Below are 14,867 nucleotides of genomic sequence, written 5' to 3' on the forward strand. Positions count from 1 at the left end.
ATTCCTGTCTCTTACAGTGTTGTTTTGTTATACTTGACAGAATGGAGTAAGTCAACTCTGTCTTTAATTGTCTGCAGTAGCTAATCCTTGGAAGTATGACTCAATTAAAATAACAAGAAAAATTACAGTAGTCCTCACAGTGATTGGTGTCTCATTTGCAGGCACTCATCTGCTCATTTGTGACTTGGGAAGACAAACACCCAAGTTTGTTGGGTGTTACCTCTTCCTCCTTCTTCCCCCCACTTTATATACTGGGTGTGATGGTCTGGAACATCCCTCTGGTCAGTTGGGGTCACCTGTCCTGGCTCTGTCTGCTCTGAACTTCCCATACCCCCTCACCAGCATGGCCCTGTGAAAAGGAGGCGAGGCCCTGGCTCTGTGTGAGCCCTGCTCAGCAATAGCAAAAACATCTCTGTATCATCAGCCCTGTGTTCAGCACAAACCCAGAGCACAGCCCCATACCAGCCACTGGGAAGAAAGCTAACTGTGCCCCAGTAAAACCCAGCACAAGTTTTATAGAATTATTATATGTGTATGAAACATGGCAAAATATTCTCACTATCAGGGTAAGTGGTTGCCTTTTAAAGTTGGGTACAGGATTGCACACCTTACTGTGAAGAGTTTGACCTTTTTGTATTTTCAAGCTGAGGCACAGAGGGAGGTCAGTTTTTGAATAATTAAGAGATTGGTATGATACCCCAAGAGATTATTAAATGCTGCTTTAGTAACACTATTAGCCATTTGAATTTTATTTCTTAATATGATTTTACTACATTTTTTATAGTCATATTTTCTCCATAATGATGTTCAGGTTATAAAACAATGTGATCTCATTAATTTGGTAGAAAACTTCAGTCATTGTATTTATTATCAGTCAGCTTCAGTCAGAAATATTCATAGAAATCTCGAAGCTTTGAGTGTGGAATAAACTTAATCTCATTTTTGCTTTCTTTTAGGAGACTACATTCTGGATGCGAAACCTAAAGAGATATCTGAAATTCAGCGACTTAATTATGAGCAGGTAAGGAACTGCTCCAAAATACAGTTGTTTATGTCTGAGGAAACTAAAACTAGGTTTCTCAACTAGGGTTTGTCATGTTGTTAAAAACCAGAAGCATACAGACCATTGTTTGTAGTTTGTTTTTTTCTGGGCTTGATGTAGAATATTATTTTTATATATTTGCTATTAGTGAAGAAAAACTCATTATCTGTTAACACAAGACTTTTTTTTTTTGTTTCTGCCCTGTTGAGAATGTAATGAAGTAATTTGGGTTTTATGGAGGAACTGTAACACAAAGGTACTAATAAAAGTATATAACAGGGTGGTTGCTCTTTGAAGTCTTCTGTTACATGTCCTTCGGTGTGCTCTGTTCTGTGGTGCCAAAGTTTCTCTGAGGGTGCAAACTGAGCAAGGAGAGATCTCTGTTCTTAATTTCATAGACAAAAAGAGGCTGATGCCATGTTATGAAAGGCAATATCATTTGTACTGGCTGCTATTTATGTGTAATCACAGCAGTCTTTCTATACTATAGAGAATGCTATTGGTTTAAGAAGATACTGATTTAGTATATATTTTTCTTGGAGCAAATTTTTCAAGCTCTGTATGTAGTCATAGCTGGTTTATTGATTACTCATAGAACAGTGATTTGAATATTTTAATAGGTGTAAGGTTTCAAGATAGTTCTGTTTGTTTTTAGGTCTTTTTTTTTTTTGCCTTCAGTCAGTGCTGAAAACCAAATTGAATGAGATTTGATTTGTATCAGATTATAGGAATTACTTTTGTAATAACAAAATTGACTATTTTTTTCCCACACAGTTCTGTGCTGTAGAAGGTTATAGCTATAATCAGCTTTCAGGAGGGTGATGAAAACTATTATGCCTGGTGAAAGTACAACCTCTATAGCTTTCTTATGCTCAGATATATGGGTTTACTACATGAATATCACATACCTCAGGTTTTTACCTGTGTAATTTTAAAGAAACCTTCAATTATAGAAATCTTCTAAGTTGTTTTGAAGGTGTGGAAATAGCTAAAGTAGAAGGGATAATGTTGAAATAGTAGTGAGAAACTTCTGTGGTTTTCTGGCCAGTTTGATGTCATCCTGCTTTGTTTGCAAAGTAAACATTGCAAAATAAATGAAGCTATTGTCCATAGATGTATGATCTGAATTTGTGGATGGCTAGTGCTGACTTACTATGGACTTCTTACTCATTTAGCAGAGTAAGATTATGGCAAAATTTCTGTTTCTTTCAAAATGCCTCTGACAGGTTTTTATGCTTGATTTCTGGTCTCTACTAATGACATGTACTTGTTAAGGTATTTTGGTTTGCTTTTAAAATTATATAAACCTAAAAGTTGAAGCCAGTCTTGAGAATTATTTCTAAATCTTGCTAAATTCTGAATCTTGTGACATAGCAAAGTTGTCTGTTAGGATGAAGCAATGTGTGGAAAGGTAGTGGGACCTGTTACATTCCTGGTCATAGAAACTTGACAGAACAGTGCAGTTAAAAGGCTGTAAGCATTGAAACTCTCTCATTCATAGCCGCTATGCTCAAGTGCAGATTCTGATCAGAAGACAACAGAAGCAACTGTCTTTAACCATCAGTGGTTTTAGTCTGTGAATCTTTGCTGTCTCCATGTCCTGTCCAATCTGTACTTCTGGTCTTTGTCATGCTATTTTCCCATTGTTGTAAGCCTGAATTCCTGTTAGGCAACAGATTGTTGCAAAACCCAAAACACTGCAAACAAACAACAAACAAAAAAGTGCCTCAGTTTCCCCAAATCTTTTGCACAGACATTCTGATCTTACTCTGTGTGGGCTTTTCTCACTTAGTGGAAAATTCCTTTTCCTGCATGTCAGGAATTTTTTCTTACCTGTTGGTTCAAGATAACTGTCTCACAAAGCACGTTTTCTTTGGCTCATCTTTCCTTTCTGTGATTGGAACTTCATAACTTGATAATTCTCCTTAGGATTCCATTGGGATCACTACTATAATAAGTGCTACTTTCATGACTTGTTTCTACAGTAGAATCTACAGGCCATTTAAAGGTATGCCCAAAATAAGGTAGCAAATGTTTTTTTATGAGAGGAAAAAAAAGTGGTGAACAATTAAGGCTCCAGTTCTAAGCACTGAACCCTGGAATTAGGGTTGGCAAGTGGATCTGCGTAGATCTTTATGTTCATTCATTATGTAGTGAAAGGTACTTCAGCCTGACTTGTAAGGGAGGACTTAAAAGGGGAGAAGAAACCTCAAGAAAAGTCCCTTGAAGATTCAGTTTTCTTGCAAACGTCTGGTTTGTGGCTATGGGAAATAGACCTAAAAGCAATCAGAGCTGCCTAAAAGCAGCTTATGGGTGTAGAAGAAATGGTCAGATACTGGTGATTGGAGGGAGATTCTTACTTTTCATCTTTGTATCTTCTGGCACAGTGAGAATGTGTATAATGAATGGGCATTGAAACAGTTGTTTAGTTAATTTACCCTTTTAAAATTTTTTTTTGAAGTGTTGAATTGATGAGTACCACATAAGGAAGGGTTACAAAAGTAACCACCAAGTGTACAAAGCTCTATTTGGTCATCTGTTGTTTTTTTGTTTGTTTGTTTTCCTTCTGCTGTCAGAATATGAGTGATGCAATGGCAATTCTACATAAGTTGCAGACGGGTCTGGATGTCAACGTGAAGTTCACAGGTGTCCGAGTGTTTGAATACACACCTGAGTGCATAGTGTTTGATCTTCTTGATATCCCCTTGTACCATGGATGGTTAGTGGACCCTCAGGTAACTTACTGTGTTTCAATTATTAAAAAAAAAAAAGTTATTCTGAATGTTAGTGGTGGGAGGGGAGATATTTCAGAATTTTAACAGGTCAATAATGATTACAGTAATGAATTTTTTAAATCTAGTCAGAGAAATTGAGAAGTGAATACAGACTGTGTGTTTTTTAGTGCAGGAACTTGACAAAACTGGGTCTATAGTCAAACTACTTTAAAAGCCTTCTGTGACTCTGTAAAGGAGAATTGTTTTTCTGAGGGGTAACGAGTTGCCAGATACGATGTTCCAGTCCTCATTTTTGAAAGCTTGTTAGAGAACACTTGGAAGGAATACAAAGTTACTTTCCTCCTTTCTTTAACTCTGCTTTACTAGTCACTGCTATTGAGAAATGAGGATGGTAGAACTGGTTGGAGAGAACTGCATCTTTAGCAAGCATATAATTTATTTTTAATTATATTATTTATTAAGCAGTAAAGTGGTACTGTTTGGTAACAGGGAAACTGGTGAGTTTGGCTAGAATAATAATGCCTAAGAGTTTTACTTTTCGTGCCTTGTTGGTGAGAGTTGCTGTTCTCTTACCCTGGCCCAGCTGATCCAACTCACACCCTGTTCCCTCCTCTGTCTGCCTTAGCTTTTGATGCTAAGGGCAACTCAAGGATTTAAAACAGAATCTGAGACAGCAAAATGTGCAACACTCTGGGCTAAAACTTTTTGGCCTAGATTTTTAAGCATTCTTAATAAATAGCATCATCTCTTTGTCAAATTCTTATTGTCTTAACAATAATTGCCATTGGCTTGCAGTTATATTCTGTTCTTTGCAAAGGTAAATCCTCTGTGTTGTTCCTTCCTGCTGCAGGTTGCTGACATAGTAAAAGCAGTTGGGAACTGCAGTTACAATCAGCTGGTGGAGAAGATAATTTCTTGTAAACAGTCAGACAACAGTGAACTGGTTAGTGAAGGTGGGTAATGTTTTTCTGTGCTTTATCAAAGTATGTGCCCTACCAAATCTGTTACATATTTTCCATGTGGGTCATGCTGTGTAGAGATACAAGTGGGAAGAGCTGCATTCTGTGTGCTGAGCTGCTTTCCCTGGGCAGGCACACAGCACTGTGCTTGTCTTCTCAGCTTCTCTGGTGCATTCTCTTGATTCAATATACTTTTTCAAAAGCTGATGAGAACTTCCCCTATTGTGGCAGCATTCAGATTTCAACTCAGCTATGTATTATCTCCTATAATTAGAATATGAATTATATACTCCATTACAACAAGGAAAAAATCAGTAATATTAGAAGTGGATATAGCATTTCTGAACACAAGAAGGTTGGTCTACAATGCTGTGGTTTTGGAACTTTGAAACTTGTTGTTCCTTCTCTGAATGTGTTCCCTAAGATTTGTGGCAATATGGGGCATCTTAGTAGGGGGAGATAGGAAAAATACTACTACTGTTACCAGGTCTTGTATTAGCAAGTGTGTAATAGACACACATAACAGTATGTGTTGCTTTTGCAGGGTTTGTAGCTGAGCAGTTTCTAAATAACACAGCTACACAATTGACATACCATGGACTGTGTGAGCTGACTTCAGCTGTCCAGGAGGGAGAGCTTTGTGTGTTCTTCAGGAACAACCATTTTAGCACCATGACCAAATACAAGGTACTTTCAACCTTTTTGTCTTTATTGTTGTGTTTTGTGTGCTCGTTTCAAAGCAAATCATGTTTTTTCATTGTTTTGAAATAGAATTAAATTCCAGGTTGTTATATGTAAATATGGCTTACAGTGACTGTAAGGTCTGTAGCAACTATATCTTAGGAATTATTGATTACAGTGGTTTAGATACTGGGATCCATTACTACTTTAAATCCTCTTGTAGCCTTTCCCTTTATGTTCAATTTGCTCCCTGTGTTAACTCTTTGTTGTTATGTATAGTTGCATACACTTCTTACAGGGCTTAAATTTTCTTGCAGTTTGTGGTTGGCATAATAAGGTTAATTTATTTAATTTCTTGTTTCTGAGGATCTAAAACTTTGCATTACATTTGGGCCACTAGATGAATAAGTCCATGTTCAAAATCTCAAACGTTTGGAGAAGTTGAGATGAACTACAGTGTTTTTTTCCGGTTTTTTTTTTTTAGTCTGAATCTGGGGAAGCAAAATTGTGGGAATTGTGAAAGGCATATTCAGGATACAAAAAGCAAGTGTCAGCTTGGTTAGTGCTTCTGGGACTCCTTCCTCCATGGAATGGAGAATCTGGCTTGGCAAGTTTACATTCATTTATGGAGCTTCTTCATTCTAAAAAAACTACCTTTGCTAGGATGGTAGTGTATGAGCTTTTACCCTGTATAGAGCTCTTGAAATTATATTTTGGCTCTGTTACTTATTAAGACTTTAATTTCATGTACACTTGTACTTACAAATAATGGTAATAAAAGCAAAAAAAGGAAGTTTCTAACATGCAAAAAAGTTAAGAAACTAGTGGTTTTCCCATTATATGATAATGTCATATACCTCATGTGGGTGACACTTTTATTTATCACTGCTAGCCATTTTTTTCCCCCTTCTGTTGATTTTGACTGTCAATGCTTATTTTTGGCATTTTGAGTAACTACTTATAAGCTGAGCTAAAGGTCTGAACAGAAAAATAGTGATTAGTTTTACAAGCAGGTAACACATTTGGTTTTTTGATTAGAGTACATCTGAGATCGGTTTTAAATCTGTGTACAATGCCACTGCCTTAAAGCAGTAGGGCAAGTAGAAGGATCTTTCCCCTCCCTTCCTCCATTTTAATAACCACAAGCTGTGAAATATATCTGTTCATGGTCAAATGTGACACTTCCTGATGCAGCTAATTTAAATCAAAATTTTAACTATAGTTTTTTTCCTCTCTGCTTTTCTAAATTTAGTTCTTGGATTAGCTGGTGGTAGCTTGTGAAGCAAGCCTGTACATTGTTTTAGGCTTTCACTATGGAGTGTGGAGGGAAAAACAAACCCCAACCTCAGAACAGTTTGGTTTTTGAAAAGAAAATAGTGAGTAGAAGTACAGCTGTACTTCCTGGGTACAAATGGTACCTAGAGGTGCAGGATATCTCTTTTACTTTGTTTAAAGGATATTCCAGATAAAATGCATAAATCCTCCAGAAAATAATGCATTTTTGGGTTCTTATTAAAGCCTCTAAATTCTAAAATATTATTTGTATTAAATATAGTCAGTGAGTATCACTTCAACCTCTGGATTCTAAATACAGATTAGTTTTGTAAAACATAGACTGTTTGCAGTCTTTTGCATCCCAAGCCAAAACCTGATGTGTGTTTGTCTGTTCTTTATCAGCTTCATACTTGTAAGCATGTACTTCTCAGTTGAGATACTTGTTCCTTATAAAATGCAACACCTCAATGAGTTAAATAGCCTTAACCAATATTTATAATATAGAACATGTTAAGACAGTGAGTAAAAATCTGTCTTGAGTTTTACCTGTAAGAACTAAATCCAAGTCCTAAGAAATATAAAGTTAAAATACTTGAAGAGTGTTATTTCTTTGTATATTTACAGTTTGTTGCTGCTGAGTCACAGTGGTTTTAATCTTCTGCTTTTTGAGAAGTCTTAGAATTCTGAAATGTGAAGTTTTGAAATAGAGGCTATTATTCTTGTTTTTCATAGTCATTATGGGGAGCTCCCTTGTAGTTAGTGTTAAATTTGCATGTTATCTACGTGTTTTAGTTCCTGAAGTTACTGCTTGTAAACAGTGTTCATTTTGATTTGGATTTCTGGTGAGTGGTACATGACAGAATTTGGGATATCAAGAAACTCTTTTTAATAAAGAGAGAAAATAATTTTTAAATTGATATTTAAAGGCCAGCAGTAACTCTTCTGTCTGCTTCTAATCTACCCAGCTGTTTGCAGTAGCTGTACAACTAGGGGGTCTTTCATGTCAAGTCAGAAATAGACTTAACTTAGGCTTTTAGCCAAGATCAGCTCTCCAGAAATTTTTGGACCTCCGGGATACTCGTGTGAGTGCCAAATGCATTGTTGCTACAGAGTTGAGATTTGTTTCAACTGCTTCACTCTTTCCATCTCCTGGTTTTCATGCTCACTCTGCAGATGGAGTTTCCTCACAGTTTGAGCAATAGTCAGCAGTAGCTGGACTGTGGAGAAAAGTCCATCTATTGGGAAAACTGGAGACACAACATGTGCCAGGGAAAATGGAGGTGTAGAACTTCTAGGGCAAGAATGATGAAGTTATTTTGTCATTCTCCAATACTGCCTTTCCCTCTTTCTCCTTCAAACCAATATATGGAAACTTAAAGCAGCTACAAAGTTAACCAAAAGGGAATTACTCATTTAATAAGTTATGTCCATGTAATGAAATGGGTATATTTTTAGAAACACACTTTGGATAATTAGTGATTATTATTCTAATTAAGCTAATGCTTAAACTTTTATTTGGCAGCTTTCATGTACAGCTGACAGAGTGACTTGTACATTGGGGATATCTTTTAAGTGCAGTGTGGGTTTTTTAAGGCTGATATTTTACTAAAAGGACTTGGATTTCAATACCTTGTCCATTTGCCCAACTAATAATTTTTTCTACTTCCTGTCCCTTTAATTGCATACTAATAGTCTTGGCTCATGTGATTATACAGTAATAATTTTCAGCAGTTAAAAATGTGGTTTTATTTTTTTGCCTTTGCTTTTCATTATACAGATAATAAATACATCAAATGATAATTCCCTAGATCAAGGAAAAACAGGACTGTAAAGAGGGGATCAGTTTGGTAAGAAGATCTTAGTTCAGTTGGAACGTTTTTCCCACAGATTTGTTTGTAATAGAACCTGTGTTCTTTACTGAAAAGTATCAAGACACTTACCTGTTTGGATTTTTATGTGTGTTTTCTACTTTATAAATGTTGTGTTTCTGCTTCAGAACTCAACAGATACTTTTATTCCAATACAAAGTATATTTCATAATGATAATTGCACTTTTTCCTTGGGCATTTAAGATTGGCACAGTAGAGACAATGAATATAACTGCTTAAAAACACATTTATTTTTCAGTTTCATAGTAAGTGCATAGTTTTTATGTTGAGGGTTACTTTGAATCCAATAGTATATACTTTTTAGAAACATCTTTTTAATATTAGTATATCTGAATGTTTTCACTGTTAGAGAAAATTGAAAAAACACTCATTCATCAACTTAAAACACCTTCACAAAAACGAAGGGATCTGATCCAGAAGTCCAAGAGAATATTTACATACTATTTAAAACATAAGGCTTAAAATGTTTGTCTTTACCGTATGAAGTTATTGGACAGGTGTTTGATTTTCTTTCTCAGTTTTCTAAATTGCTGGAAATTTGGTAATTGGCATTAAAACAAGTAGTTTAAAAACACTAATCTTAATTATTTAATCTGGTTATGAAATTATCCAAGGAGAGGAGGTCTAGTAACATCACCTGTAGCCTATATCTGTGCATTTCAGAGAGGGTTTTTTGTGCAGACCAGAAGACTGAGAGATCCCTGTTCAGGAGAGTAATCTTGCTTTGTCCTCAGCTTTATTTCAAGGTTTTTATATGTGAAACTATAAAATCTGGGCATTGGTCTACAATATCTAGATATGGATTCTTAGGATAAATTATTATTCATAACTTTATTAAAGTAAACTATGTCTACAATAGTTAGGCACTCAAGCCTTGCTTCTATTGTTTTACTCCCTATTGATTACAGTTAGTAGTAGGTATTTTTGCTGTCTGTTATGTGCTGGTATTTTGGGGAGCAGTGTTAACCTGTGAGACTGGGTATTTGTTAAAAAAACCCCACATTTAAAAACACAGCTAAAAGATAAGCTGGTAACACTATAGAAATGGCCAGTTAAGATTTTTCTGAAGGTAGAAACAGTTTGCAAAGCACTGCTGTTCTCGGCGAGGGGCATTTGAAAGGCACTTTAGGGACACAGGTTACCTTCATTGCCTGACTGGGTGCTGCTCTGGCTGCCCAGCTGTGCCCTTGGCAGAGCTGCTCACTCTGGAGCTGTCACTGTCACTGTCCCTGTCCCTCAGCCAGGCCCAGCCGGGCTCTGGGCTGCAGGGAAGGGTGGCTCCTTCCTGGCACCAGGCATGGCCTTGCTCAGTGCAGTGTCAAGGTCAGAGGATAGAAGGTTTCCTCATGTCTCAGGGTGTCCTTGCTGGAACCTGGCTGTGCCACTGAAGGTGCCTGTGCCTTTAGCAGTGGGAAGAGAACACGCCTGGCTTTAAAACTGAGCCTGCAAAGCCAGCCTGTATACAGGGCCTCTGTTTCTCTGTTGCCAGTAGAAGGAATAAAACCATGATTAGAGGCTACATTACACCTCACAGCAAAAGTGACAAATCCTCTTACCTTGTGTATGAAATTATTGCCAAAAGCTCCATGAATATTGGCAATATTATGAGGGTCCTGGTTGTTAATTTTTTGTGGCCTTCAATTTAATTGTACTAATATGGTGTAGAGATGAGAGAACTTGGTAAAAAACAAGGGAAAGATGCCTTTGGATCTCTGATCTTTGATTTCCCATTGTTCTTTCATTCGAATAATGTAAACAGGAACTCTGTCTCTTATCAGTTACTAGGGAGTTTGTGTTTGGTTTGCTAAGCTTTGGTCAAGTCAAGCGGAATGTTTTAAGCTATTCAACTGGTATTGGGATTGCAGTGGTGTTTAGGTAATGTGGTGATAATCTAATGCAGTTTATTGCCTTTCATTAGGGAGCTGTGTTACATTTCTTTTTTGTTTACTCTAATGTGACATTTTTACAATCGCTGTTCAGCCGAGGAATTCTTACAAAGTAATATGAATTTTAGTTAAGATCTGAAACAGGTCTCTATTTCAAACAAGTGTTAGCTTTAATCCATCCTTAGATGACAGATACTAGATTCTAATTCCATAAAGGCAATGATATATCTTAATATTTGTGTGTGGAAAAATTAAGTTTATAATAGGTTGGAGATAGGGAAAAAAAAGTTAGCATTTTTCCTCTTTTTGAAGACTTCCTATATACAAAATGCTGTGAAATAGGTATTCTGTGCAAACTGGAAATGTTGTGAAATTACTTCCTTTTATTTTCTTCAGGTGATTTTTAAGTGTCAGGAGTATCATTCAGTGCTTAAGGCAGGTTTCCCAGGGAAAGATGATTTCTTAGGTCATGTGATGTGATCAGACTTGTCTCTGACAATTGTATTTACGTCTGTGAGGCCCCCTGTGCTGGTTAACTCCCATTCCAAAGCTTGAATATGCAGTAGTGTTACCTGTGTGGTTTTGGTTTGGGTTTTTTATCCATTCTTTTTGACCTTGTGTACAAGTGCATGTTATGGTATTAGGTAATATTGGAATAATTGCTGCATGTGAGTCTTCAAATAATATTTTTGTTACATCAAGTGACCTCCCAGCCCCAGGAGGGGTGGCTGTAAACAGAGAGGGATTGACGAGAGCTGGTTGGAATTTCAGCTTAGACAGTCATTTAATGACTTCAGAGAAGTCTGGGAGCTCCTTCCGTATGTGTTGAATATGGACAATGTTTTAATTTCTTGCCTGTTTAGCCTTAAAAATCATTAGAACAGGATCTGCCTCTTGCTTTGGTACAACTTCAGCACAGCGATCTGTAAGAACCCTTTGTGTGCTGCTGCAATACAAATAGCAAATTTTTGTGGATATCACAATAAACTGCTTTGATTTTTACAGCTAAACCACTGCTGCAAGCTTTGTATTGAGTATCTTGATCTGGTAAATTCAGTAATAGTAATGGAAGCTACAGTCTTCATGTGCTGTATGGTCAGTAATAACATTCTTCATTTGGAGTGTAATTCTAAAAACATGGTAAAAAGGGTAGGATGAGGTAAATGGATTGATTTAAATGGAAATTTAAACAGGGGTATTTTGTGCTGCTTCGCTGTCCCTTGGGCATGGAGCACTATCTGCTTTTACTTGGGGCCTACTGTGGTAATTTCCCTTTGATTTCAGCTCCTCTCCCAATCCTTCAGTCTAAGCTTACGTTTCATCCTTTCAGTACCTTGGTATCTGCACTTGTTAGCATAGTCTCCTTCACTCCAGACCAGCCCATTTTATAATTTCAGACTTTGAAATCAAGAAATTTGGCCTTACAAAACTGTAAAAATACTAAAATGCCAACAAAAGCAGTTATCGGTGACAAGCGATAGCAAGAATCTTAAATGTAGAGCTTTCAAATGACACAGACCTCAAATTCTATCAAAACTCATTCCAAAACGTGAAGTCTGAGATGTGGCTATTTTGAGGTAATGCCTCTTGGATTGTTTGGAAAGATCACCTTTGTCTCCATATCTTGCCTTTGGAATTTAACGTGATTGGTCCTGGGATTTAAAGTTTTCGTTGCCAGTTTTTGGTATACTTCTTAGGTGTGTTTCCAAAGATCTATCAAGGTATATAGCTTGATATATATTAATATATTGGTTCATATTAATATATTCATGTCTGATATTAACTTCTATTCAATATGAACTTCCATTAAGAATGAAGAGTTGCAAGATGGAATACAGAAATTCTGTGGCTGTTAATTTAGCTGTGAATACTAGTATCTGGTGGTTTAATGCTGTATGCTGATTCATTTAATTATTAAACTTGCTAAAAACTCTAAATGAATGTTGTATTGGAATGCAACACTTGTATCATTTCTGCTACTTAGATTGTAAAAAGTAATATTTTTAGTTTTACAAGTTCTCCTTGTTCTTCTGTATAGGGTCAGCTTTACCTGCTGGTGACAGACCAGGGCTTTCTTACAGAAGAGAAGGTTGTGTGGGAAAGCTTACACAATGTTGATGGTGACGGGAATTTCTGTGACTCTGAATTCCACCTGCGGCCTCCATCAGACCCTGAAACTGTCTACAGAGGGCAGCAAGATCAAATAGATCAGGTACTGGATTTCTGCCTTTCCATCATCAATTAGTACTGGTTTTTAGTCATATTTAATTGCACAGATGTGTATGTGTGTACAGTCACGCACATGTGGGACTATAAAACTCCTTTAGATAATTAGATTGGGGTTCCCAAAATTGCCACTTGAAAGTATTTAATATGGTTTGGAGGGAGGAAAGGTAAGACCAGCTGACTTGTTTGGAAAACAGGATTTTAATCTCTCAGAATCTATTTCTGCAAAATGCTCACTCAGGTGAAATATTACCTCTGCCTTTTGTATGGAAACAGAAGCACACTTTGGAAATTCTTCCTACATAATAAACTCCCTTCAGCTCATTAATACTGTCATAGCTGAACTTTGCCTTCTGCTGCCCACTTGGCTGAACATAGGACAAACCCCACAGCAGATTTGTGTCATGGTGGGTGTTTGTTATTCTTAATGAGATACAGAGTTTGCAGAAGTCATGTCTGAGGTGGGGCTGAGTTGTACCAGTAAATGCGTAAGTGCAGAGCAACACCAAGTTTCTGGGAAGTCTTACATTCTGAACAAGCATAAGTTTGTAATAATCACCATTAATGCTTTATAAATACTGGGGGAAAATGAGTAAGATGCTTCTTAATAAATTGAAGCACTGCCTCTCTTTCACAATAAAAATCTGACAGAGATAATTTGCTGCTGTCCAGATTATGGAATTTAGACCTGAAAGCAAATTTTTTCTAGTTTTTGTGTTTTCTGTGCTGCAGCTTAAGCATTGTGAAAGCAGACATGTGGAGCAGCTGCTCTCAGCCTTTCTGCAGTGAGGTTAAGGACAGGTTCTGAAACAAATTCCTTTTCTCCATTTGGAGATAAGGCTGGGAGAAAAGTGATGGTGCTGTGTAGCTGCACATGCTGAAAAATTCACTTGATACGACTTGACTTCTCTTTTCTGTGTGAAAGAGCATTAATGAACAGGTTTACTGTTTAGGATTATCTGATGGCACTGTCTCTACAACAAGAGCAGCAGAATCAAGAGATTAACTGGGAACAGATCCCAGAAGGAATCAGTGATCTAGAGCTAGCAAAGAAGCTCCAGGAAGAGGAGGACAGGAGAGCTTCTCAGTACTACCAGGAGCAAGAACAAGCAGCTGCTCAGGTCCAGGTAAGAAAACAGCACTACAGAACATAATAATAAATTTTAGAAAGTTTAAATAATTGCACAGACACATCTGTACATGTTTCAGACTGAGGTGAATATAGAAATCTTTAGGAATATGCTACAGTTGTTGGAGTATGCATGTAGACACAGCAGTTGCAAACAAATACTTTAAAGCAGGCTTAACCTTCTAAATTAGGGTTTACATTTATACAGCTGAAGTTGGAACGATGGGATGAGTTACAAGTCAGGTTACAAAGATGGTATTACAGTATTTTACATTCCTTGCAAATGAGCATTCAAATAAGAACTTTTTGATAGTAGTTGAAGCTTTGTCTTTATTTTGTCTTGCAGGACTTTGTTGCTGTACATTTTTAGGTGATTCAGTCTGTAGTCTCATGTGAGTCTATTCAGTTGTTCCAAACAAGGCAATTAAGTTTCTCCCAGTGCCATTCCCTTGAGCAACTGATTTCAAAATGCTCTGAAAATGTGATTCATGCACACGTCTATGCAGAAATGCAATTTAACTGAATGTTCTGTGCAAGAGGCAATATTTAAGTTGGTGTTTTGGATTTAGAGTTCTTAACTACTGAGGACTTTTAGAACTTTTATTTACAAATATGTAAGAAATAATCTGTATAAAGCCTGCATCTTTGGCCTGAAGCAATTCAGAACCACTAACTGATAAGTTTGTTAAGCATGAAAGAAGAATTTTGACAGTTAAAAGTTGTGTTATTTGCATTGCTTGTTGCTTTAATAGAACCAGCAGTAGCTACTCCTAAGACAGAGATTCATTACTGCTGGCTGCCAAAGGTAGAAGGAACTGAAGAACCTGCTGAACAGGATTAAGAGCCTGCCCATTTGCAGCTATGAATGGATAACACTGGGAATAGATGATGAATTAACAAAAGTTATGTAGCCTTTGTGTACCAACCCCCTTGCCAAGTTATTAATGAGTTTCAAGTCACAAAAAGCTGCTGCTTTACCATTATCTTGCTGTCCACACCAGCACTTTGACTCTGCAGATAGTGAAATATGGATTATGTACTTAGA

At 36.9% G+C, this 14,867-nt stretch overlaps 1 protein-coding gene across 1 annotated transcript in view; it reads left to right on the forward strand.

Moving 5' to 3' along the window:
* The window catches only part of MINDY2 (MINDY lysine 48 deubiquitinase 2), a 30,995-nt gene that overhangs the window by 7,986 nt on the left and 8,142 nt on the right, over positions 1-14,867 (forward strand). Inside the window, exons 3-8 of the mRNA XM_085070756.1 lie at positions 957-1,021; positions 3,619-3,777; positions 4,628-4,730; positions 5,281-5,423; positions 12,506-12,679; positions 13,647-13,820. Of these exons, the coding sequence (XP_084926882.1) occupies positions 957-1,021; positions 3,619-3,777; positions 4,628-4,730; positions 5,281-5,423; positions 12,506-12,679; positions 13,647-13,820 (818 nt within the window). The remainder of the gene's footprint in view (positions 1-956; positions 1,022-3,618; positions 3,778-4,627; positions 4,731-5,280; positions 5,424-12,505; positions 12,680-13,646; positions 13,821-14,867) is intronic.

Source organism: Lichenostomus cassidix, chromosome 10 (genome assembly GCF_008360975.1).
Source record: "Lichenostomus cassidix isolate B80296 chromosome 10, HeHo_3.0, whole genome shotgun sequence".
In the NCBI taxonomy this organism is placed as follows: domain Eukaryota; kingdom Metazoa; phylum Chordata; class Aves; order Passeriformes; family Meliphagidae; genus Lichenostomus; species Lichenostomus cassidix.